This window comes from Lactuca serriola, chromosome 9 (assembly GCF_051521515.1).
Source record: "Lactuca serriola cultivar US96UC23 chromosome 9, Lser_US96UC23_V15, whole genome shotgun sequence".
Lineage (NCBI taxonomy): Eukaryota > Viridiplantae > Streptophyta > Magnoliopsida > Asterales > Asteraceae > Lactuca > Lactuca serriola.
In genome coordinates, this window is record NC_136416.1 from 121,203,016 (window position 1) to 121,227,741 (window position 24,726).

Genomic DNA, 24,726 nt, shown 5'->3' on the forward strand with positions numbered 1-24,726 from the left:
AAAAACCACTTAAAGCTCAATTGGAATCAAAAATTAAGGGCTTTAGGAGACTTCATGAAGACTATAGTAATAAATGTGAAAATTATGATTATGTAGTGAAACAGAACGTTGAACTAGTGGCTGAAATTGAATCTTTAAAGGGAAATTTTGAAACCGCTAATTTTGATTTTAGAAAATATGATTTTTCAAGTGATGTAGTTGCAAATATGATAAACCACTGCATGCAATTTAAGAAAAATCAATCAAAAGGTCTAGGTTATAATCAAGTGCCCCCCTCCCTTCAATCATTCATATCAGCACAAGCCTCTGTCCAAAGAAGAGATTGCTAATGAACCATTTATGGTTTATGGCAAGTCATCTGGTTTTATTTCGGGAGGATTTATTAATGTTGAAAGTACTAACATTTCTACTTTTCCTGCAGATCAATCCTTGAATCAATCAAAGCACGAAGTTGAAGGATATGTTTCTGAAATGAAATCGAGTCTAAACCTGAAGTTTTAGTTTTGAATAAAGACAATATTTTTTCTGATGTTTCAAATGACAATGTTTTTTTTGGTGGTGTTTCTATTACTTCTGATAATGTTTTGAATGGTTTGAAAAAGTCTAGTTTGAACAATTTGGTTGAAAATTCTGATGTGTATGATAATGATTTTGAGAAACCACCAATTTCACAAACTTCTCCATCTAATGTACCTTCGCTTGCCTCACAACCTAATTCATGTTCATGTTCTTGTGAGAGAAGCAAGGGTGATAGTATGGAAAACAAATCTGATCAATGTAGCACATGTTATTTCAATAACAAACAGATTTGTTTCAATTGTGGTGTTGGTGGTCATATAGCTAGAAATTGTCAAAATCAAATGTTTGTGCATTTCGAATTTCCAATAGGAGAGAACGAATCCAGAGGAAGGTCTTTAAATAGAAAGTCCTCTAGAAATCGTTCTCGGAATGGTGATTGGAAAGATGATCGAAGTAGAAAACGAGCCATTTTTCAAAGGCATAAAAAGGTTTTTTATCACAAAGTCCTAGGCAGTTTGCCAAAACCAAGCATGGCCAAGCCAAGGTCAGTTTCGTCAAGAGGCAACAGTGAGTCTTCAACCAAATCTGGTAGAAAACCTACATGCCTTAAGCAAAATGATACTCATTCAATCTCAAAAACACCCGGGACAATTAGAAAACAAAATTATCAATGGTTGCCCAAACCAGTCTCCAATTCATCTTTCGTGTCCTCTAAAAATTCCGAAAATTATCAATCTGAAAAGGCATCGGGGCCATCCAGGAAAGTCATGACCTGGGTTCCCAAATCTAATTAAACCCGCACATTTTGCAGGGACAGTTGCAGGGAAATGTCGTCAGACCCTGGTTCGTCGACAGCGGTTGTTCCCGGCATATGACAGGAGATATCGCCCAACTGCACAACATTCAATCATTCAATGGGGGATACATCTCCTTTGCGGGTGGAGAAGGTGGCAAAATCACTCAACGAGGAACTGTCTCGAATGGGGTTTTAAGTTTCAGGAAGCGGGAAACACGTTTTAGTACACTTCAAATTGAACACATACAGATTGTCTGTAGATCTTGCTGCTCGATTTAGGTGGACAACAATATATCTGGTTGTAGTCAATTAAATGGTCATAAGAAAAAATTATTTAAGAATTAGGGCCAATCAAGATAATAAAGTTACAATTAGATATATGCATTTATCATGTCATTGGTAAATTGTCCAAAATTGTCACAAATTTTTCGTGTTTAAGTGGACCACAATACTAGCAATCGATCAGACGAAGATGTGAAGATAAGGGCACCGACAAGTGGAATAAGATTGTCCAACAACTTTGATCCCAGCGTCACAAATTCAGTCACAGTAGTTAAATTTTTGAGATTATGTTTTAGTTGAAGCTAAATTATTTTAGTAGTATTTTGTTTTATTTTTTTAATTTTTTTTAATTAATTTTGTTTTTTATTTTAATTTTTAGCTCTTAAAATTTATAAGTTTTTATTTTTATTTTTATTTTTTACTTTTATTTTATTGTACATAATTAAGTTTTTTTTAATTTTATTTTTAAAATTTTAACTTTACCTTAGTAAAAATCCTCAAAAAGAATTATTTTTAGATTTTTAACTGTGTTGGACTCTGCTCTATACAGGGTGGCTATCAGGTAAATGGTAAATGGGTATAAAAGGAGTTTACCGCCGGAATCTCCTTCATTCTCAAGATTCCGGCCGCAAACCTCTCTCCCACTCTCTCTATCCTCAAAAAAAATCCGTCAAATCTTGCAAATCTAATCCGATAGTCTCGAAGGTAATGAGTTCTAGATCAGAAATATGTATTTTATTGTGTGATTCACCGTGTTATCGAAGCAGAAATCGAGAAAAATGATTCAACGAAGTTTACGGCCGCAAGCTTGGGCCGCAAACTCTATTCTTGGGCCATAAACCTGTGTTTGACCGCAAATTGCTTGACACCGCAAACTTCAATTGATTATTGTCTTGATTTGCGACCGTACACTCTTAATTAAGTGCAATTATCATGTTTTGATCGTAAATTGTGTTCATCGACCGTAAACTCAGTTCTACGGCCGCAAACTCTGTTCTTGGGCCGTAAACTGTTGTTGACCGCGAACTTGTGTTGACTGCCAAATTGGATTTGATTTAAATGAATGTTTTCTTTAATTCTTGACCCAAATTTTTAAATAAAAATAATTTATATTATTTTTGGGATCAAAATTAAAATTAAATATTTTGGTTGTTCGTTTGGTTTATGTTCGTGTCTTACTTAGTATGGTTGAGTCCAGGATAATGGCGAACCTGAAATTTGCAGATATGCACAATCTTGCTATTGTCTTGGAAGATCCTCCAGTTGTTCACTCGGATCTTCGGTCGATGATTCACAGACTTCGGGAGTGCTGTCTGGCTTCTGCTTTTATAGTAAATCCTATTGTTTACCAGAATTTGATTAGAGAATTCTGCGCGACTACCAACATGGACATGAGTGATACCAGTCATTTTATTGTTAAAGCCATGGTTCAAGGACGCGAAATCATGATCAATGAAAGCTTTATCAGAGAGACGTTGCTGATTGACGATCAACCTAATTTTCCTACTGAGATCGGGATTGAAGACACTCAAAGAATTCTGAGGAGAATGAGTTATGAAGGCACTTCACCTCCAACTTTAAAGAAGCTCTTACATCCGTATTGGATATTTTTAGCACACGTGTTTGTTAGCTGCATTTCAGGGAGAAGATCGGGAGCAGATGAGATTTCTCAAAGGAATACCGGTGCAATTGTTTCTCTCGCTGCAGGAGTGAAATTCAATTTTTTGAGATTCATCTTGGATGAGTTTGTTGTGAACATTCGAGCTTCAACTCGGGATACCTTCTTTTTGTATCCCATATTCATTCAGTTGTTCATCGATGCACAGTTTCCAGATGTGAGAAAAGAAGGTGATACTTTGGATATGAAATCATTGGGTCCTCATACTGTAGGACTCATCAAGCAGAATCGTAGACGAAATTTCATTTTTCAAGGAAAATACCCGCTTGAAAAGTTTGGAAAGTTCACTGAACCGAATGAACCTACAAAATCTTATGGTTCATCTGACCAGGCTTCTTCTGAGCCTGTGTCTTCTGAGAAGTCATCTCCAAACAACGTTGTTATTAATGTATATGAGGATGAAAGTGTTGGATTAATGTCTAAGTCCATAACTATATTTGGTATGTACTTGACCCGACCCGGCATGGTCCATTTGGGTTGCACTTCACCGACACAATTTATATGGATAATCTTTTGAGAATAGTATGTTTTGATTAATGTTAATATATTATAAGTTCTAATATATTAATATGGAATCATATTATTTAATTAGTATTGATCAAGAATTAATTTATAATTAATTAAGTGATCAAAAGGAACTAATTAAATATGGACTCTTATATATATGGAATGGGCCAAGTTCATTTAGGTTGGGCTAAGCTTTCATGGATAGTCCATGGAGTGTTTAACCCATGGATCCTAGGAAATGAAAGGCCATGGGTATTAGGGTTTAACCCTAATCCTCCACACTATATAAAGATGTCCTTGGTTGGTGAAATTGGCACTAGTGTGGATACACTAAGAGGGCTAGCCGATTTCACTAGAGAGAACCAAGTATCCATATTCTCTAAAGTCTTCCAAGGTGTTTTGGTGATTTGTGATTCCACTTGAGGCTTCCACACTATTGGGGCTAAGCTCTTAAAGCTTGAAGACATCAAGCTACATCAAAAGAGGTATGTATTCTATCTTGCTAAGTCATTGTTTTGTATGCTAGATTAGGATAATACCTTGGAAGTTCTTATTTGCATGTATAATAGAGAAAACATAGATCCAAGGTATTTAGGGTTACATGTACACATAGGAGTGTTAGAATGCTCAAAACCCAACAAAAAGTACTGAAAAGGAAGATACTCCTACTCCTAACGCTCATGTGGCAGAGGAACATGGCGAAATGTCTAATCGTGCTCAAGGTGATGATTCAGGAATGAATGTGGAGTTTGAAGAAAATGTTGAAGGCAACAAAAATGATTCCTTTAGTGATCTTGATCTCACTGGTTTTGATCATGATGATATTACAGCTTCTCTAGCCAGTAGTGTTAACTTGGTGTCGAATGAGAATCCTGACACTATCTTTAACAATGTCGATGATGTTGTCCTTCCAACAACTGAGACAAGGGAGTCAAATGAAGTTTTTGAAACTGCAACCCCTACTTCATACCAAATGGAAAGTGTTTCCATTCCAATGGAGACAGTTATGGGATGTTCCCCTCCTGTTTCTGTTCCTCCTACTTCAATGCTATTTGTGAGTGATTTTGCAACAACACTATCTGATCAACCTCTGTTGAAAATAAAAAGAAGGGATCCGAGGTAGAGTGATTTAATTGCAAGTCTCGTTAGCGGTCTCCCGGTACCACCTACTATTACTACTACTCCCAGTCTTACCACAACCAAACTTTTTTCTGTGGGTCCAGACACTACTTTTGTGGTTGGTGGTTCCTCTATTCCACCAGGGTTTACTCCTCCTCGATCTGATCATGATGAGACTTCTGTGAGATTAGCTATGCATTTGGCTGAGGAGCAATTTCTGATGCCATATCCTCGCAGTAAAGGTATTGCTATAGGGGATGGTGGTTCTGGAGGAGACAACCTAACTATCTCAAGGCTACATAAGGAAATATCAGTGCTGAGTCAGAAAAATATTGAGCTTGACATTCGCGTGTCAGGTCTTCAAGATGAAAATTTAAAGCTTAATGTTCAAGTGTCTGAGCTTCAATCTGATAATTTAAACCTTGGTATGCAAGTAGCTGATCTTACTAAGGACAAAGAGCTAAAGTCAAAACAGATTTCCGATCTCCAAGATCACTTCAATCTCTTGACTTCAAGCTATTTTGAGCTAAAGAAGAAACTTGAGGAAGACCTTGGTGAGAAATACCAGACGTCTGCTGATGAATACAATATCAATCTACATGTTCAAGCCTTTTCGGTTTCTTTGCCAACTGGTCAAACTTCAGGAGCAGTTGATCATGTTGAAGATGAGCCTCCTCAAGCCCCCCATGTTTCAGCAACCATTCGCGATGCACAAGAGGAAGTAGCTAAGAAAAGGAAACTGTTGTTTAAAAGAAATCTTAATCAGAATGCTTCTTGGGATGAACCTACGATTACAATGACTGATCTTGAAGTCGTTCGATTCAGAGATACTTTTGGTGATAGGTCGGGAATCTTTTAGTGGGGATTTCATGATCCTCTCAAGATGTGGATAGTGCTAAGGAAAAGTGGTAACTCTGAGCTTTACAGAGATAGTCATGATTTCAGCTCATGGACTAGGGTCGATCTATCAGAATTATCTCAAGCTCCTTTTTCTAATTTCACAAACAATCCACATGCGATTCAGTTTAAGCACTTCCTTGAAGATCAAGTTAAGAAAGGGTTTCCTGCCATGAAAACTGCTGAGTTCGTCATAGTAGAGCATCCTGACATCATTGATCCTAAAACTGACAAGCCTTTGCAAGTTGTGATGTGGCCCGCAACCAAGCAGGTCAAACAGTTCCTTGTGCTTCAAAATTATCAAGATGGATCTCTAAGTTCAATGGAGTGTTGGGTTTTCGATGAAATTACTTCCGCTACGGTCATCAAGCTCAAGAATGGATGCATTCGACTCTATGATCGAAGAGATTTATTACAGTTTCGAACGTGGGATATTCATCACCTAAGCAACTTTCAAATTTTGGTGGCGGAGGATGCTTTTGAAGATGCTGCGAAGGTATATACGACTATGGTTGCTGAGATTCTTAACAAGCACATGTGGAATGGGGCAATGGGGCAAGCAGACATTTTGGTGGTCAATAAAGGTTAACTTCAAGCTAGCACCAAACCAAGGGGGAGATTGAAGGGCTCAAGTTAGTGGTTTGGTCTAGGCTTTGCAATGTAATAGTATTTTGGTGTAGTTGGAGTATGTTAGAGTTAGTTTACGGTTGTAATGAGTTTACGGCCGTAAACACCTTACGGCCGTAAACTCTTCTCGGTCGTGGTCCCTATAAATAGAGGGTTAGTCATACGTTTTGTAGTTGTTGATGCCTTATTGTTCACGGCTTTCCATCGAGTTATACCAGACGTTTATAGCTATAAAACGTGCGCAAGCTTGGTTTATTCTCTTTTCGCCTTTATTCTTGTTTTGTATGATTGTGTTTGCTATTGATCACTGGTAAGATCCGCTATTTGGACTTTACACTCATAAGGGCCCAATAGGCCGAGAACCATCCATTTGGGCCTCATAATTTCGAATTAAGTCAAGATAGGGCCCAAATTCTCTCATTTCTTTTTTCTTAGCCCAATTCTCGGCCCAATCAATTAACAAAACAAAAAGGGAGGGGGATTATCTAGCATATGACACATCATTTTTGCATGGTGGTCTTCCATGCAAACAACACTTCAAACATCTCTCTCTCTCTCTTCTTTTATTATCAGCCGAGAGGCCCTCCTCTCTCCACAACTCACTTCAAAAATTCATCCAAGCTCTCATAATTTCCTCTCAAACTCAAGAAGGAACTCTCTCATTTTTCCTTGCTATTTTCGTGACTTTGGTGTGTGATCCTAAGAGTTCTTCACCAAGTATCACCCACTTGGTAAGTTGCCATCATACATAAGTTATTGATTTCCATTTTTAAACCAAGAACACTCCCTTACATAGCCTCATTTCGTGTTCTAGCCTCCTAGACATATCTAAGTTCAAAAACCTTCTCAAGAAGCTTGCAAGGGCCAAGATCTTCTCATATCTTCACCAAAAAATAAATCTAAACCTCAAGGTGAGTTCATACCCCCTTGTTTTCGGTTTTAACATGTTTTGGGGGAGAATACAAGTTGCTTATGTGGTATATCTATGTATTGTGCATGATTATGTGTATTTTTCTTGTTATAAGTTGTGAAAATGTGATGAAACACTATGGATCTCGATAACTCTAACAAAAATTTGTGAGATTTGTAAGTTAAAACACTTTAAGCAACATTCTATAAAGATGAAAGTGTTAAACATATATATATATATATATATATATATATATATGGGCCGAAAATGTCAAATTTTATGATTTTGGGCCAAAAATATAATTTTTAACCAAAGAGGGCTAAAAATGTAATTTTATTAGAATAAAGCCCATAAATGTAAACTTTTGGTCATAAGGGGGCCCAATGTGCCAATCTTATCAAAATATGCCTAAAATGTAAATTTTCGGCTTAATGGGCCTAAAATGTCAATATTACAAGACTCATGCCTTTTATGTTATTTTGGTAAACAAACGAGCAAAAACAAACAACGTAACAACAAACGGAGTAAATACATCGATTACACGTTTATTGGGCTAAATACTTACATTACATGTCCTTTGGGCATTTGTGGTCCATTTACATGCCTATCAGATCTAGAATATACAGCACATGCTTATTGGGCCTTTGTGGCCCATATACATGCTTATTAGGCCTATACTATGCATTACATGTTTATTGGGCCTTAGTGGTCCTCCTACATGTCCGTTGGGCCTCGTACATTCACACACATACTCGTTGGACTTTTCAAATATAACACGTACTCGAAAAAACATTATACATATCACGATACCATACTCGCACGAACACAATTAAGGATCTAGTGAGACATGTCGGTTGACACCTTTAGAGTGTACGATCGTAGTCTATAGTTATAACCAGAGTCTCTTGGAGGGAGATCGGGAGTTTATGTATAGATCTATACGGGGTGACACCCCAAACCTGAGTTGTTCGCTACAGTTAGACTAGGTCAGTCTAGGGTGACAAACCTTACCTTAATCAAGTCGGCGCCTGAAAACGCCACGACAGGCGAATTCGTCATAATCAAGTATGGTTAAAACGACTCACCTAGAGATCCTCTCCAACATTATTTTATGGAACACCTATAAAATCTTGTTGATACGAAAACATACATACACTAATATTCAGTCTTAGGGTTGAGACCACAACATTCTTATAAACATAAAATATAAAATTTCATGGGGAAATACACAATTAAACAATACATTTTGTTTACAACAGAAAATACAGGATTTTTAACCGGATTACATCTTTATATACATTCCAAAAACAGAAAACACACATGCATTAATACTTGATTTTGTCACATCATGTTCAAACTATTTTTCAGAAAATATCGGATTTTCTGGTGTTTTACCTACAATACAAAACTTTTCATTCGAACACGCTTATAAACTCACCAGCATTATATATGTTGACGTTTTTAAAATAACTTGTGTTCTCAAGGAATTGTTAAGCGGAAAGGTCTTCAAGAACATGTGGGATTTGTTAAATTTTGTTATCATCATACATTGAATATTTTGGCATGTAAATTATGATACTATACCTGATTGTAAACAATGTTGGTTGTATTTTGATATGTATGATGATGGTGTTGTCTTGTTTCAATTATATACATTGTGATGATATTACAAGATGAAGTCACGCACAAGCCCCAGACGTTTCCGCCGTCTGGTTCTGGGGTGTGACAGAAAACATTTTTCATTTTCCGTTTTTCGTTTTCCCTTTTCAGTTTTTGTTTTCCGTTTTCATTTTTCATTGGAAAATTTAAAAGACGCTTTAGTTTAAAATTATTCATTTTTTTTCATTTTTAATTTTAGAAACTTTGAAAACCTGTTTAGATGTGTATTTTTCTATCAGTTTTTATTTTTAGAAAACGATAGCAGTGGTAGGGTGGGGTGGGGGCGGCGGCGGAGGAAATTGTGGCAGTGGTAGTGATGGTTTTGGCGGTGGTGGTGGTGGTGGTAGTGGTGATGGTAGGTTGGTGATTGTGGTAGTGGTGTTGAATGGGTGGATGTGTTTGTGTGTGTTTGTGGGTGTTTGTAGGGGTGGGTTTGTGTGTGTGTATGTGTGTTTGTGTTTGTGGTGGTGGAGGTAGGTGTGTGTTTGTGGAGGTAAGGGTAGGGATGGGCGTGTGTTTGTAGGGGTAGGGATGGGTGTGTGTGTGTGTGTTTTTGTGTGTGTGTGGGGGGGAGGCTTGGGAGTGGGTGGGTATGGGTATGTAGGGGTGTGGTAGGTCGGAGGTGTTAAGGTGGGGGTAGAAAGGTGGACGGGATGGAGTGGGTGTGTGTTAATATTTTAGAAAAATTTTAGAAATAGAAAAAAAAAAATATGAAAAACGATGATTATCAGTGTTCCAAAAAATTGTAACTTCTTTGTAATTTTAGAAAACGAAAATTTTTCATTTTTCATTAAAAATTTAAAAAAATAAACAAACTAAATGTGTTTTTAAAATTCTTATTTTTCTTGAAAAAAGAAATTCAAAAAACGACTCATTTTGCCGCAATTAAATGCAACCATAATATTTTTATTTCCGTTAACAATTGCCAATATTTGGAGGGAAAATGACTTAGGAGGGTAATCATCTTTATCGTTTTGTTCACATTTAGGTAACTTCTTTATTTTTGTACACATTTGACCATTTAACTTGTTATATGTGTTCACATGTTGACAATGTCACCGGCTATAGCAGGTAATAATGCTAATATGTGAACAAATTAACAAGTTAAATAGTTAAATGTTTACGAAAAAAGCAAATTGTCTAAATGTGAACAAAACGAAAAGTTAATTACCCTGATAAATCATTTTTTCATTTTTAATAGCAATTTTATTTTTCATATTTGTTTGTATTATTTTTTTCAAGCGTTATATTTAAAATATCCATATTTTCCTAAATATTAATTAAATATTGACAAATTTTAAACTATACTTTTTAATAAATAAATATGTTTTTGTTTTGTAAAATATTTTATATAGCCTCTTATAATTTTTTTCTTTTGTTTTTAAGCATATACAATATTTTTAAAGTAAATAGTATCTAACAATAAAATTAAATAAATTAAAAATATAACAATAAGTATGGACGGTCTTTTAAAAATAAAAAGAAAATATTACTTAACAAATAAAAATAAAAAAAAAATCTATATAATGTAAATGATTTAAAATTATTCCAACTTTTTAATTACTTTTAATTAGAAGTTTACAAACTTTTAATTTTTTTAACACAACATTTTAAACTAGTATTTAACAAAAGTATTTTAAAATGTTATAAAAAATTATTAAATTATCATTTAAATCGGTGAAACACTTTAAAACTGTTGTAAAAGAAAATTTAAAAATAAATGTATGAAAGTTATAAAAAAATTATGTAATTAAAAAAAAACAAGTTTAAAACATTTATAAAACATTTTGTTTAAAAACACTTGTATTAAAATCATATAAAAGAGTAAAAAAAGTTTAAAAAAAATTATAAACAGAGATTAAAAACATTATATTAGAAAATTTGTAGGAAAAGAATATCATAAAAATGTTGTAAGAAATTATAAAAAAAATTAATTTTGTAAAAAGATATTGTTCACCTTTAAATAGCTTTCTTTTAAAAATTTGTAAACTTCTAATTAAAAATTATTAAAAAGTTGGAATAATTTTAAAACATTTACATTATATAGACTTTTTTTATTTGCTAAGTAATATTTTTTTTAAAAGACCCTTCATACTTATTGTTACATATTTAATTTATTTAATTTTATTATTAGATACTATTTACTTTAAAAATATTGTATATGCTTAAAAACAAAAGAAAAAAAATTATAAGAGGCTATATAAAATATTTTACAAAACAAAAGCATATTTATTAATTAAAATGTAAAGTTTAAAATTGGTCAATATTTAATTAATATTTAGGAAAATATGGATATTTTAAATATAACATTTGAAAAATATAATACAAACAAATATGAAAAATAAAATCGCTATTAAAAATGAAAAAAATGACTTATTAGGGTAATTAAATTTTCGTTTTGTTCACATTTAGACAATTTTCTTTTTTCGTACACATTTAATTATTTAACTTGTTAATTTGTTCACATATTAACATTGTCACCTGCTATAGCCGGTGACATTGTCAATATGTGAACACATATAACAAATTAAATGGTCAAATATATACAAAAATAAAGAAGTTGCCTAAATATAAACAAAACAATAAAGATAATTACCTCTCGTAAGTCATTTTCCCATATTTGGAATACGTAGTTTTTGAATTCATTTAATAAAAACCACTTGGCTACGTATAATATGGTAAAAAGAAAAGTTTTGACGGATGTCAGCCTTTTGCAAATACTGCTAAATGTTTTCCTACACTCAAGTCTCAACGACTCAACTCAACCCACAGAAATCTCCCACCCACATACACACACACATAAAAAAAAGTAACAAAACCACTGCACCCCCTGTTTTCCTCCAAATACAGACTTGAGAACTTGTTCATCGTCCATTTGTGGATCTAAGAGGAAGCCAAGTCACTTACTCATAATCTTTTTCTGTAATTATTCCCAAACATCAATTTCAACTTCACTTTCACACTTGTTATAAATCTGTCTCCAAGCTCACTCCACTACTCAACTCAACATCGATCGATCGCCATGCAGTCCTCTCTAGTGCTTTCGCCGCTTCCATCATACATTCCACCACTCAAACACACCACTTTCCGACGGATATGCACACCCTCCGCCGTAGCAGCACCTCCTCTCACCACCACTCTCCGCCGCCACCAAGCAGTTACCCATTCCATGCCACCCGAAAAAGTCGATATCTTCAAGTCACTTGAATCTTGGGCGGCTGACTCCGTCCTCCCACTACTCAAACCCGTCCAACACTGCTGGCAGCCTTCCGAATTCCTACCTGTCTCTTCCCAGCCATACGATCAGTTTTCCGATGAAGTACGAGCCCTACGAGATCGGACGTCGGAGCTGCCGGACGAGTACTTTGTGGTTCTTGTGGGTGATATGATCACTGAGGACGCTTTGCCGACATACCAGACCATGATCAACACCCTTGATGGGGTTCGCGATGAGACTGGAGCAAGCCCAAACCCTTGGGCGATGTGGACCCGTCAATGGACGGCGGAAGAGAACCGGCACGGCGACTTGCTCCGGACATATCTTTATCTTTCCGGTCGAGTTGATATGAATATGATAGAGAGGACAGTTCAATACCTCATTGGTTCCGGCATGGTAAAAGATTCTTCCAAAATTCCAACTTTTTGCAATTAAAATACTTTTTTTCCTGAGTTTTAATCCATGGTGTTATTTGGTATAGGATCCGGGAACAGAAAATAATCCCTACTTGGGGTTTGTGTACACGTCATTTCAAGAACGCGCCACCTTCGTTTCACACGGCAACACCGCTCGGCTAGCGAAGGAACGCGGCGATCCTGTTCTTGCACGCATATGCGGCACCATTGCATCTGATGAAAAGCGACATGAAAACGCTTACGTGAAAATAGTGGAGAAGCTACTGGAAGTGGATCCGACTGGTGCGATGTTGGCAATAGCAGACATGATGAGGAAGAAGATCACAATGCCGGCTCATCTGATGTACGACGGCGAGGACCCATCTCTTTTCGAGCATTTCTCGGCGGTTGCACAGCGGCTTGGGGTTTACACGGCGGATGATTACGCTGATATACTGGAGTATCTAATCGGAAGGTGGAAGCTGGAGAAGATTCAAGAGTTGACGGGTGAGGGAAGGCGTGCACAGGAGTTTGTGTGTGGATTAGCACCGAGGATTAGGAAGTTGCAGGAGCGAGCTGATGAGCGGGCGAAGAAGATGGAACCACGTGGTGTCAAGTTCAGCTGGATTTTTAATAAGGAAGTTATGGTGTAATTAAATCGTTAAAAGTTTTTTTGTTTTTAATTTTGTTTGAATATGACAGTTGACATCTGTGTTTCGTTTTATTTAATCTTTTACTTTTGATTGTAATATATCTTAGTTTTGACTTTTGAAATTGTATGAACTCAATTATTAGAATTTTAATAAACGCTAATCAATATGCCAAAAATAGGACCATGATAATACGAAATAGCCAGTATTTGAGTATTTTTCACGAAATTATGGACCTACGGTTAGATGGACCTCAAAACCGTACCACACCCCCTAAGTAGGCGATTTTACTCTAAGTTTTGCTATTTTTGGCTCTTAAGTGAAAAGTCATTAAGAATATTTGTTAGTTTTGTCATCCTTGGCTATTTTTGGCTAAATGCTATTTTGGCTCTTAAGTGAAAAGTCATTAAGAATATTTGTTAGTTTTGTCATTTCCTCTAATATAAAATTGTAACGGCAAATCAAAGATTTGTAAAAATTAATTAAATTATAAAGATAAAAGTTTTGTTTATAAGTTTATAACGACTAGTTAAAATCAGTATGTTTTGTATGTTTATAACGACTAATTAAAATTAATATATACATTGTTTTAAATATCTTATCTACGTTTTGTATGTTTAGACATTTGATAAAATCAGGATTTTATACGATGTAATATAAATTTGAATAGAACAAAAAAAACACAATAAATCATGGAAATAACATTATTATATGACATTATAAATCACGATAATGTAATAAACATATATAAACACAGCACAATAAATTACAAATTAAAACGATGAATGAAGTGTAATTTACCAAAATTAAGTAAAAAATGATACAAAAAATTAAACTCTACAAATTGTTTATAAATTTCTAAAATATTTTTTATACACAATATTAGAAGTTTTGGTTGTAAGTCTATCAGCCTTATCAAAAATTAACAATTTTAATCATTCTCTACTTTGAACTCTAGATAATGTCGCATACAATTGACTATATATAAAAACAAAATCTTTGAGAAACAAATTAACCTTCCATATTCGTGACTATTATTAATTTTCATTGTAAAACACAACCAATGAAAATTGTCTTATTTGAAATTTGAAGAGAATCCAAAAATAACCATAAGTAGAACATCCAAAAACAAATATAAGTAAATAGCATTAAATGGTTATGCTCACAAGAGTCTGAACAGTATAGTAGTTGAACCACCTGATATAATAGACTTAATGTTAAGTGGCTAATACCTTATATCAATGAAAGTATGTTGTGTTTTTTTGTATTATGAAATATGATAACCACTTTTTGGAAAGCCAATTTTTAATATGAAGTTGGCTGGAATCGATAAATGGTCAATGTGGATTAAGTGTTGTTGATATAATTTATGTTTCTTTTTTAGACTAAATACACTGTTTAAATATGAATAAATGAAATTTTACCCTCTCTATTTTACTCATTGAATTCATCATTGTCATCTTCCCTTGCTTCACTTTTGATGGGTTTTGCAGCGAAAATGTGGGAGAAAAGTCGTAATTACGGTGAACCGATGAAAGTTGGATTAGAAGGTATAAAAATATAGAAATACATGTTCCTTAATTAACGTGATTAATAATAAATGTAGGATTTGTGCATTCATGATTTATTGCTACTAAGTTGAATAAATCTTTAAGATAAATTTAGTTGAATTTAGTTTATGGGATTTATATTAATATGGAAGAAGGATAAAATTATAATTTAATTTTGATAAAAAGAATGGTTGGAGAAGATAACATGTGATAAAATTTGATTCTTATTACTAAATTTAAGAAATAATACAAGTCCTTCCTCTTTTCAAGTTTTATATTTTAGGCCCAAATTTAAAATTGATTATGAATTATATCTGTATATTTAACTTTATTACAAAATGGTCCCAAATTTAGTTTAATTTACAAATTTATTTTTCTACAATTTTTAAAAGATTATTTTAGAAGTTTTTTACAACCTTTTTTAAGATTTTATCTTAATTTAGTTTACAAAATTATTTTTCTTCAATTTTTTTTATTACAATTTCTTTTCACAAAAAGTTATAGATGTTTTAAAAAGATTACAATCTTTTTACACGTGTTAACTAGAAGTTTATATAAAAAGTTATAAATTTTTCAAAACAACATTTCAAAATTATTTTATATTTTTTAAAACTTTTTTATACTTTTACACAACTTATTTTTAGCAAAAATATTTTTAAATGTGATAACAAAGTTTAAAAAAATTTATGAATCATTCTAAAATGTTGTAAAAAAAATAAAAAGTTTTGTATGAAAATTATAAAAATATAGTATGAAAATAATAATAATAATAATAATTAAAAAGTTGTAAGCAAAGTTTAAAACTTTTACAAAATATTTGGTTTAAAACTTTTACAAAATATTTGGTTTAAAAACAGTTGTATGAAAATGTAAAACAAATTTAAAAAGTTATAACTTAAGTTTAAAATGTTATATTGAAAAAATCTATAAAAAAACTTAGAAAAAAATCTTACAAAAGGTTGTAAAAAATTCTAAAAAGGTCTTAAAAAGTTATATACAAATAAATTTGTAGATTAAACTAAATTTATGAGAATTTAATGTTCGGACTAAATCCTTAATAAAATTTAAATTTGAAGCCAAAAGTATAAAACTGTTACTATTTTAAAAAATAAAATACATTTGTTTGCAACTTAAATAAATTTTTTTTAAATGTCAAATTTAGTGGTAACACTTTCCATTTTCTCGATGTGATTTTCGTGCGTTCGAAAATTTACCAAATTTCTCCTGTAGCACCATTTATGCAACTAAATGACAATATATCAAGATTATTAAAAATTTTAAGTTCTATTGATATTGTTGCTAATGTTTGCGAAACCTTCAATATTTCATGAAATTACTCTTTTAAGTTTTTTCTAGATTTTTATTTTATAAAACTTTATGTCATTGTAATACTATATCTTGTTTAAATAATTATTGGTTTTGAATTTCTACCAAGTTATTGTTTTAAAAATAAAAACACTATCATAAGACTGGTAGGTGTGGGCAACGCTCACACCACGTTATTTGGAAAACGACAAAAAAAAACACGTTATAACATGTTATGGTGGTAACGGGGAGTAACGCGCAGTCTCATAACACCTAATAACGGGGAAGGGGGGCGGTGTTCACATGTTATAACATGCAATAACACCCAATAACACCGTTGCCCATATCCACCTCTCTAAAACTTTGAACTTGTTTCACCAAGGTGCACTTACCGTTATGATTTGATTTACATAGTATTAGATTAATGTGATAGTTGTATGACAAGTTGACCACAAATAAAATAATAGTGTGGCATGAATCAAACAACAAATATGCAAACAATCTGGTCAAAATATTTTATATCTTTAGTTATTAGAGTGAACAATACAAAAATACTTTCCCTTCCAATTCATTCAATCCATTCTCATATCAATTTTGTTCTTTCCTATCTCTTTTATTTTTTTCAACCCGCAAAACATGAAAACTCTATCTTTTCCAATCCATTCAACTCACTCAATTTTTAATTTTAAAATAAACACAAACAAATAAAAATTATACAAAACTAATTTACAAAATATGAAAATATACAAACTAATTTACAGAATATATAAAATTATTTTAGTACAAGTGTTAAAACAATAAGTACAAATAATCAATGCATATAGTTAAAAAAGTTTGAGCGGCTTGCAAAAACCGCAAACCAAACCATTTTTCTTTCCAATCTAACATCATACCGTTCTCCCTAAGTAGCTTGATATTAATGCAAACTAGGTGTTATGAGAACCTTATCGCTACATATAGTGGTAATTACATGATGAGTCAATTAGAGAATCGTTAAACCACAAACCACTATACATATTTTTGTTGTCGCCACTGCTACCGCGGTCGCCACTACCTCCGCCTCTATCACCTCCGCCACCTTCACTTTCACCCTCTCCCCCTCTGGCACCACTTCCACCACCACCACTGCCACCGCTACCACCCCTGCATCTGTCACTACCTCCAACACCACCAACACCAACATTGTCATCATTGCCACCACCAACCAACACCACTCATCTTTTTATGAAAGTTTAAAAAATATAGATAAATATTAAAGGCGTGAAGAAATACTTTTGATCCACATCTTATTCCACAGTATGGAAAAAGCCCGAAGACATTTTACCTTTTAAAAAATAAACATCGCCTTAATCTCTAATACACTACAACAAAAAATCCGAATAAATTTACTATATTCTAAAAACTGCAACAATATTTATAAATTGTTAGGGATGTCTAAGCACAAATCAAAATATAAGTAGTAAATAATTAAGGCACACTCAAAGCCAACATCAAAACTCAAGGAAATATATAAAAAAAATCTTCCTATGGGAAAAAGGTGTATGTAGTGCATGCACCCTAAACCATAATGGAACTCTAAAAAAAATTAGTTTTCAGAGAAGGTATACAAGCATATTTAATGTGATCAACAAGATGTGATCAAAATTGATGGTGGGTTTCTAGGTCGTGCAATTCCATAATCATATCTACATTTACTTCTTTATCAGTGGGGAGATCGGCATCATGTACCGAACATATAACAACTCCTTCATCTTTTAGTATCATATTGTGTAACATAAGACAAGTGTACATTATATCTTTACACATGTCTTGATTCGTTGAATGTGTAGGGAGTCTTATTATGCCCCCAACAACTTTTTAGTACACAAAAACCCGTTCTATGTCCTTTTATTGTTGCTTCTTGTGTCGTCTTGAACCATTTCTTTTTGTCAGTAGTTGGATGCACAAAAGTTACCCAACTTGGGTATATCTCATCTGGAAGATAGTACATATACTTGTATTTTTCTCCATTCAAATGAAATGAACATTTTGGTGTTATTCCAAGCGGTTTCTCGATGAATAGTAACGATTGGTATAGGACGTTTAGGTCATTGTTGCCACCAAGGACACCAAAATATGCATGCCAATCCACAAATATTGTGAGGCTACAGCTTCAAGTAATACCATTGGGTGTCGATGATCACCTCATATGTCCGGTCTTAGCAATGTTGTTGGACAATTTCTTCCAATCCTAATGTGTACAATTCATGCTACCTAGCATACCAGGAAATCCAGATGCATGTAAACGTACAAAAGTTGAATGTAAAGTTGGTTTGCACATAAATCTGTTGGTATACACGTTAACAATACCATAACAAAAGTTGTAGGCTTTCACGTATTCATCAAGCATATTTATCGTGGTCCCTTACGCTAGTTGTCATATTTGCATATGTGCATTTCTATAATGCATTGAAACTTTTTTGCATCATGATTTATTACATTGGTTTTCTTGGGCCTACAAATTTGGCTCGTATATGGTTTTCCTCGGTATCAAAAAAATATACAAATATAACAAGAAATAAAACGAAAATATGTTAGTATTTTTTGTGTAAGCCTAAATAAAAAGATATAACTGTATGAAACACAAGGTTTGAATTTATACAAATCAAAAAAGATAGTGGGATTATAGAGATAAAGTGTGTTTACGAGACAACAAACATATCATATACATTCTAAACAATCTTATGAACCTCATTTGAAATAAATTTCAAATTTAAACAACACTGGTGCTTGACCTAGCAATCCGTTGTGCTTCCTCAAGGTCCTTAAGAAACCTACACATATGAAAATATTAGGTATGACAGGACTAGGCGACTAGCTCTAGATTTCTTTTTTGTATAAAAAACATAAATGCCCTCCTCATGAAAATAAAATAACCATATTTAAAGAAAAGAGGTTAACCAACCTTTTAGAATTTAAAAGAGAGGAACCTCCGAGAATAAAACGAGTTCCAGAATTCAAAGAATTTTGTAGGGCAACGGAACGTGATTCCTCATATGTGGTCCCACCAACAATAAAGATCACAACCTCTTGTGGCCTTCATCAATAAACAAAGAGTAAATTACACAAATGGTCCCTATGGTTTGGGGTAATTTGCGTGTTTGGTCCCTAACTTACTTTTTTAACTCGGAAGGTCCCTACTGTTTGTTTTTGTTACGCGTTTAGTCCCTTCTATTTGTTTTTGTTACGCGTTTGGTCCCTGTCTTACCTAAAAAGACTATTATTTGAATAGGAAAAAATGATGAGATAGGAAGGATAAGATGAGGGGAGTGGGGTTGAGAGTGTGTTTATTTAAATAAATTAAAAAATCAAGGGCAAAATAGTCTTTTTAGGTAATACAGGGACCACGCGTGTAATAAAACCAAACAGTAGGGACCTTTCGAGTTAAAAAAATAAGTTAGGGACCAAACGCGCAAATTACCCTAAACCATAGGGGCCATTCGTGTAATTTACTCATAAACAAATGAGTGAATTACACGAATGGTCCCTATGGTTTGGGGTAATTTGCACGCTTGGTTCCTAACTTATTTTTTTAACTCGGAAGGTCCATAATATTTGTTTTTGTTACGCGTTTGGTTCCTACTGTTTGTTTTGGTTACGCGCTTGGTCGTGTCTTACCTAAAAAGACTATTATTTAAATATGGAAAAATTGTGGGATAGGTAAGGTAAGATGAGAGGGGTGGGGTTGGAGGTGTGTTTATTCAAATAAATTAAAAAACCAAGGGCAAAATATTCTTTTTAGTTAAGACAGGGACCAAGTGTGTAACAAAAACAAACAGTAGGGACCTTCTGAGTTAAAAAATTAAGTTAGGGACCAAACGCGTAAATTACCCCAAACCATAGGGACCATTCGTGTAATTTACTCTAAACAAATTTTAAGTAATAATTAATAATTGAAAAAGAAAGAATGTTTGGTTTATTTACAAACCTGCCCTGCTGAAAGTGATTCCCAACAAAAGGGTAATCCATATCTCTCAGCCTTCCTTTTGTAATGCTCTCCATTGTTTGGAACAAAAGAGGCTGATGTTGGGTGTACACATTCTCCACCCCCTAACAGAAAAGTGAAGAAATAAAATCTCTTATTATTTTTATTTATTAAAAAATAAAAAATAAAAAAACAAACCTTGAGTCCACGAGCCATGTTACGGGCAATATTCAAGATATCCCTGTTACCATAAAGATCACCTGTACGTCTATCAACCCCTGCTTGCTTTAGAAGAAACTGTACAAGCTGTCATTTTCAATCAAATGAAAATTAATCAGAATTTATATTTATAACAGTTATAATATAGATTTAAATTTAATACTGACATAAGGGTAAAATGGTCATTTTTTTTCATTTCGAATGGTTCGTTTGGTACAAAAAAAAAGGAACATGATTTTGTGGGCAAAGACAATCATCATTTATCCATACAGCAGTTAATGGAGAAAAATAAATAAATAAATAAGCGTTAAGGGCCTGTTTAAAGATTTCTATGAAAATGACACTTGGGAATGAAGGAAATATAAACAAGGGCAAATTGGTAAAAAGTTAGGACTTAATGGGAAGGCATCATTTCCCCAACTTTCTCAGTTATTAAGTAGTTTGTTCTGTATTAGGTCAAAAAGAAGGTGTTTCTTTTTTACTTAATGACAAATTTGGCCTCAATAATTTTTCCTTCCATTTTCCCACATGCTCAAATATTTTCTAGAATCTGATTTATTCACCTGAAAAGACAGGGAGTTAACTAACAACAATAAAGAGAGCAAGAGATGCCTGCCATGATGGTGGATTGTAAGATAATAATAGTGAAAAGACGGATTTACCCCTGGCCTATACTTGGGAGAGCGAGAAGCCAATTTATTGAAAAGCTGCATGAGTTGAACAGGGCTCTCTTTCTCATACCTCAAAGCATACAACATCACAAGCCGTAGTCGATCGATATCAGAGACACTTTCATTATTCAAAAGATTTGTCACAGCCTTCAAAAAAATAATAATAAATAAATAAATCTCAATGTGGCTACTTTTTAATGCAAATATAAACCCTAAAAAAAAGTATAAAGCAAGAATGACAGAATTCCTTAGGCTATGTTTCCTTTTTACACAATGACATAAAAATTGCAGTTTTTTGTCCCACCCAAAAATGTAGGTACAAAAGACGTGAATGCCCTCATCCTTTATCCTTACGACTTCTAAGAGAAACAGAATTATTTATAAGTAAAATGAGAGAACCCAGAAAATTGTGTTCTTGAGAGAAGAAAAAGGTAACAAATGATAATTTTGGGTAATTTTTTATCCAAAACTCTCCTATCAAGTATCAAATGTGGGAGATTTGAAGATAAACGAAGATAAATGTCTAAATTTACACATGAAGGGTATATTTGTAAAATTCTCAGCTTTCTCTCCCTTAATCTCCAACTCAAGAACATCAAAAAGAAATTACCATCCTTTCTTTTCTCTTCTTACTTTTCATTTCTCTCAATACTCAAGAATGAAGCATAAGTCATTTCTATTAGTAAAAAGAAAAACATCACCTAAACCCTAAACCCTAATCCCTAAAGTACTAATATGATGAAAATTTAAAGATGGAATACATTACAATACCTCAAATGCTGCTCCTTGGCCACCATTACAAGCCAATTCTTGTTCAGTTTGTGAAACTAACATGAGTTTTCTTTCCTCTACAATCTTGCTCATTTCTGTAACTAGAGTTACATGCTTAGACACATTTCCTTGCATTTTTCTATACTCTGGATAGTTGTCAACAAATTTAGCCATGTCTTCTGCACTTAAAACAAAAACACTATACTTAATAATCATAATAATAATAATAATAATAATAATAATAATAATAATAATAATAATTAATAGTTGTTAGTTAGTTAGTTAGTTGCTGAATACATTAATAGCAAGAAGAAAAAGATAAAGAGATTAGTCTCAAATTTGTACAAAGTACAAACCTATTGTCTGGATATTCTGATTGCTTTTTGCCACTTGTTGAAAATCATCCACCATTCGCTTTATACTCATTCCAATGTCTCCAAAATTTTCATACATATTAGACTTAAAAAAGGCATCTTGTTCAGAGGACAATACAACCTCCTAAATAGCAGAAACAAAAACAGATAATCACTTCTTGTTTCACACATCTCATTAATGGAAATATAGTTAACTACAGATGGGATCAGACCTGTTGATCCTTTGAAAACTTTCCAGCGTTTCCTAAATCTACCTTGTTGTCTTTAATACCTATCAACTCATGAACCATGGCCTACAAAATATAAAAAGAATCATGAGTATTAATGGAAAAAAAAAGACGTAAATGCCCTCGTGATGATTGTACCTGATATGTCCATTGATTCAGTAAAGGAGTAACAGGGTCATCCCTCCTATCAATTACAAGCAACAAAGGAGAAATTTCTGTGCGTCTGAAATCAAAAAGACCACTTTCTTGCTGATACATCAGTTTCTGAAAATGAAAAATTGAAATTAAAATTGAAATTCTTAGTACCCAAAAGATTTCAGAAGAATCATCAAACTTACTTGATGGAAAAAGTTAGAATATAGAAGAGTTCTAGGAGACATACTTGACTAAAAGTTTAAAGGAACGAAAATTAGAAAAAGAGAAAGAGAAAGATGAAGACTCACGGAAGCTTCTTGTGCTATTCTTTTAGCAATATCAGATGTTCGTGAATATCGAATAACGGGTCTCCTTTTAAAAGCCAAAAAGATTGCTGCAAGTCCATCAACAATTCTATCACAGTAGTTTTGAAGATTTGGAGGATCTATAACAGCAGGAAGCATATACATATAATTTGATGGTGTGTTCAAAGTGAAATGGTAGGTGTCAATTGCAACAAAATCTGCAAAGAACTCCTGCACAATATAATCATAATGGTGTCAAATGTAAATAAACAAAGGAAATGGTATTTACAAGAGTAGAGAACCTTCTTATGCAAAATTTCATGAGAATTAATCAGGAATTAGAGTGAATTAAAATATAAACTAACCTGTACTTGTTGAACAACTTCATGCTCATCTGAATCAGCTAAGATATGGAGTTGAGTAGTATTCAACATATTTGAGAAAACTGCAATAAATTTTTACAAGTGGGATATGTCATATAAGATGTTACTATACATATGTGTTGTTTCTTTTGACCTAATGGACTTAATAGGGACATCTTTTTTCTTTCACTTCCCAAGCTTGCTGTTGTTTCTAAACATTTTTTAAACATCATTTACCCAAACAACACTTTATTCAATGGGATGAGAAAGAAAAGAAAAAGAAACAGGTTTGATTGGTATTGGGTTATCTTATGGAAGTAAAAAAAAAAAGTCATATTTCCATAATTAATCGTATCAAGTTATTTACAATGCAGCCTATTCATTAGGATCTCCAAAATATCTTAATAGCTTTTTCAATTCTAAACTCCAAAGTCAGTTTCCAAAAATAAGTAGGGGGTTGAATAACTTCCCATAAAAAGAATATGATGATCTTTAGGTCCCTTTTGTTACACAAGACATGACAGTTTGCACTACATTTGGCATTTGTTAATGTCAATGGGATAAAATTTGTAATTTTTTTTTCTGTCTCTGAAGATGATATACCTACAGAAACTTACAGAGGTTATATTCTCCAAATCGAGGTTTAGCCAGTTGACGTTTCAAATGCTGAATATTTTCAGATGTTGGGCGCAGAAAATAAACTGCTTTGAGATGTGACATGGACTCCTTTGACATGGAGATGGCATCAACCAATTCTACCAAAAACACTTCTTTTTGCAGAAGTTCTGACTGAGAATACACCACACTCACAACACTAACCTGCAACAAATGTAGAACATAACTCATTTCCCTTGAGAATATAATAAATTTCTATCAAGAACATAATTCATTTCACATTGCAAAATCAGAGGATACAACAGGTAGAGATCAGTGAGAATTCAATATGTCCTACATTATCGTTATAAGTATTAAACCAATTGTTGTGGATTACTGATTCTAAGAACAAACCTCAAAAACCAACAACCTGGTATTAATTCCTTGTTCAAAACTTTCCAGTTAAGTAGACAATCCTACTACGCTAACTAGAAATAATATTAAACCCCTCTATAAATTGCATCATTCGCTAATTAACATGGAAACAACTAGGTAATATATGGACAACAGCAACTATAATAAACATATGAATAAGGATGAGATTTGAAGGTACCGTTTGGGAATCAAGTATAAGAACTTTCATGCCAGAAATATCTTGTAGCATTCGATTTATATAATCTCTTACAGATGAGACTAACACCATTTTTTCGATCAAAGAGCTGATGCCTGATTGTAATTCTTCGGCAGATGCCGTTCAATAGGAATGAGAGGTTAGACGATTTTGCAAGGAATTACGAAGCCGCGAATAGCTTTCAATGACAGATCTGTGTTGGGTTTGGAGCGAAGGATTTCAAATCGTGTGTGGGTTTGATAGCAGGGTTTGTAATCGCGTGATTTGGTTTGCGTATCTTTTTGTGTTTTACCGAGTATTGATGTGATCTGCAGGAGCCAGATGCCAAGACTGACGGAGGAGGTTGGGATGATTCAACAAGT

General features: G+C 33.4%; 2 protein-coding genes across 2 annotated transcripts; one reads left to right on the forward strand and one right to left on the reverse strand.

The window, feature by feature from the left end:
* The first annotated feature begins 11,877 nt into the window (after window positions 1-11,877).
* Window positions 11,878-13,330, forward strand: LOC145072781 (stearoyl-[acyl-carrier-protein] 9-desaturase 6, chloroplastic-like). Its single transcript, XM_079019255.1, has 2 exons — window positions 11,878-12,607; window positions 12,693-13,330. The coding sequence occupies exons 1-2, from the start codon at window positions 12,017-12,019 to the stop codon at window positions 13,257-13,259; spliced, it is 1,158 nt and encodes a 385-aa protein (XP_078875381.1). The 5' UTR covers window positions 11,878-12,016; the 3' UTR covers window positions 13,260-13,330.
* A 5,393-nt stretch (window positions 13,331-18,723) lies between these two features.
* On the reverse strand, window positions 18,724-24,726 carry VPS45 (vacuolar protein sorting 45). The gene is made up of 13 exons (XM_079019581.1): window positions 24,347-24,726; window positions 23,757-23,958; window positions 23,143-23,222; window positions 22,781-23,008; window positions 22,476-22,601; window positions 22,323-22,403; window positions 22,093-22,234; window positions 21,737-21,915; window positions 20,957-21,112; window positions 20,274-20,381; window positions 20,079-20,200; window positions 19,056-19,187; window positions 18,724-18,924 (listed from the first exon to the last, which is right to left on the reverse strand). Exons 1-13 carry the CDS (start codon window positions 24,434-24,436, stop codon window positions 18,864-18,866), a joined length of 1,707 nt encoding a protein of 568 aa, XP_078875707.1. The 5' UTR covers window positions 24,437-24,726; the 3' UTR covers window positions 18,724-18,863.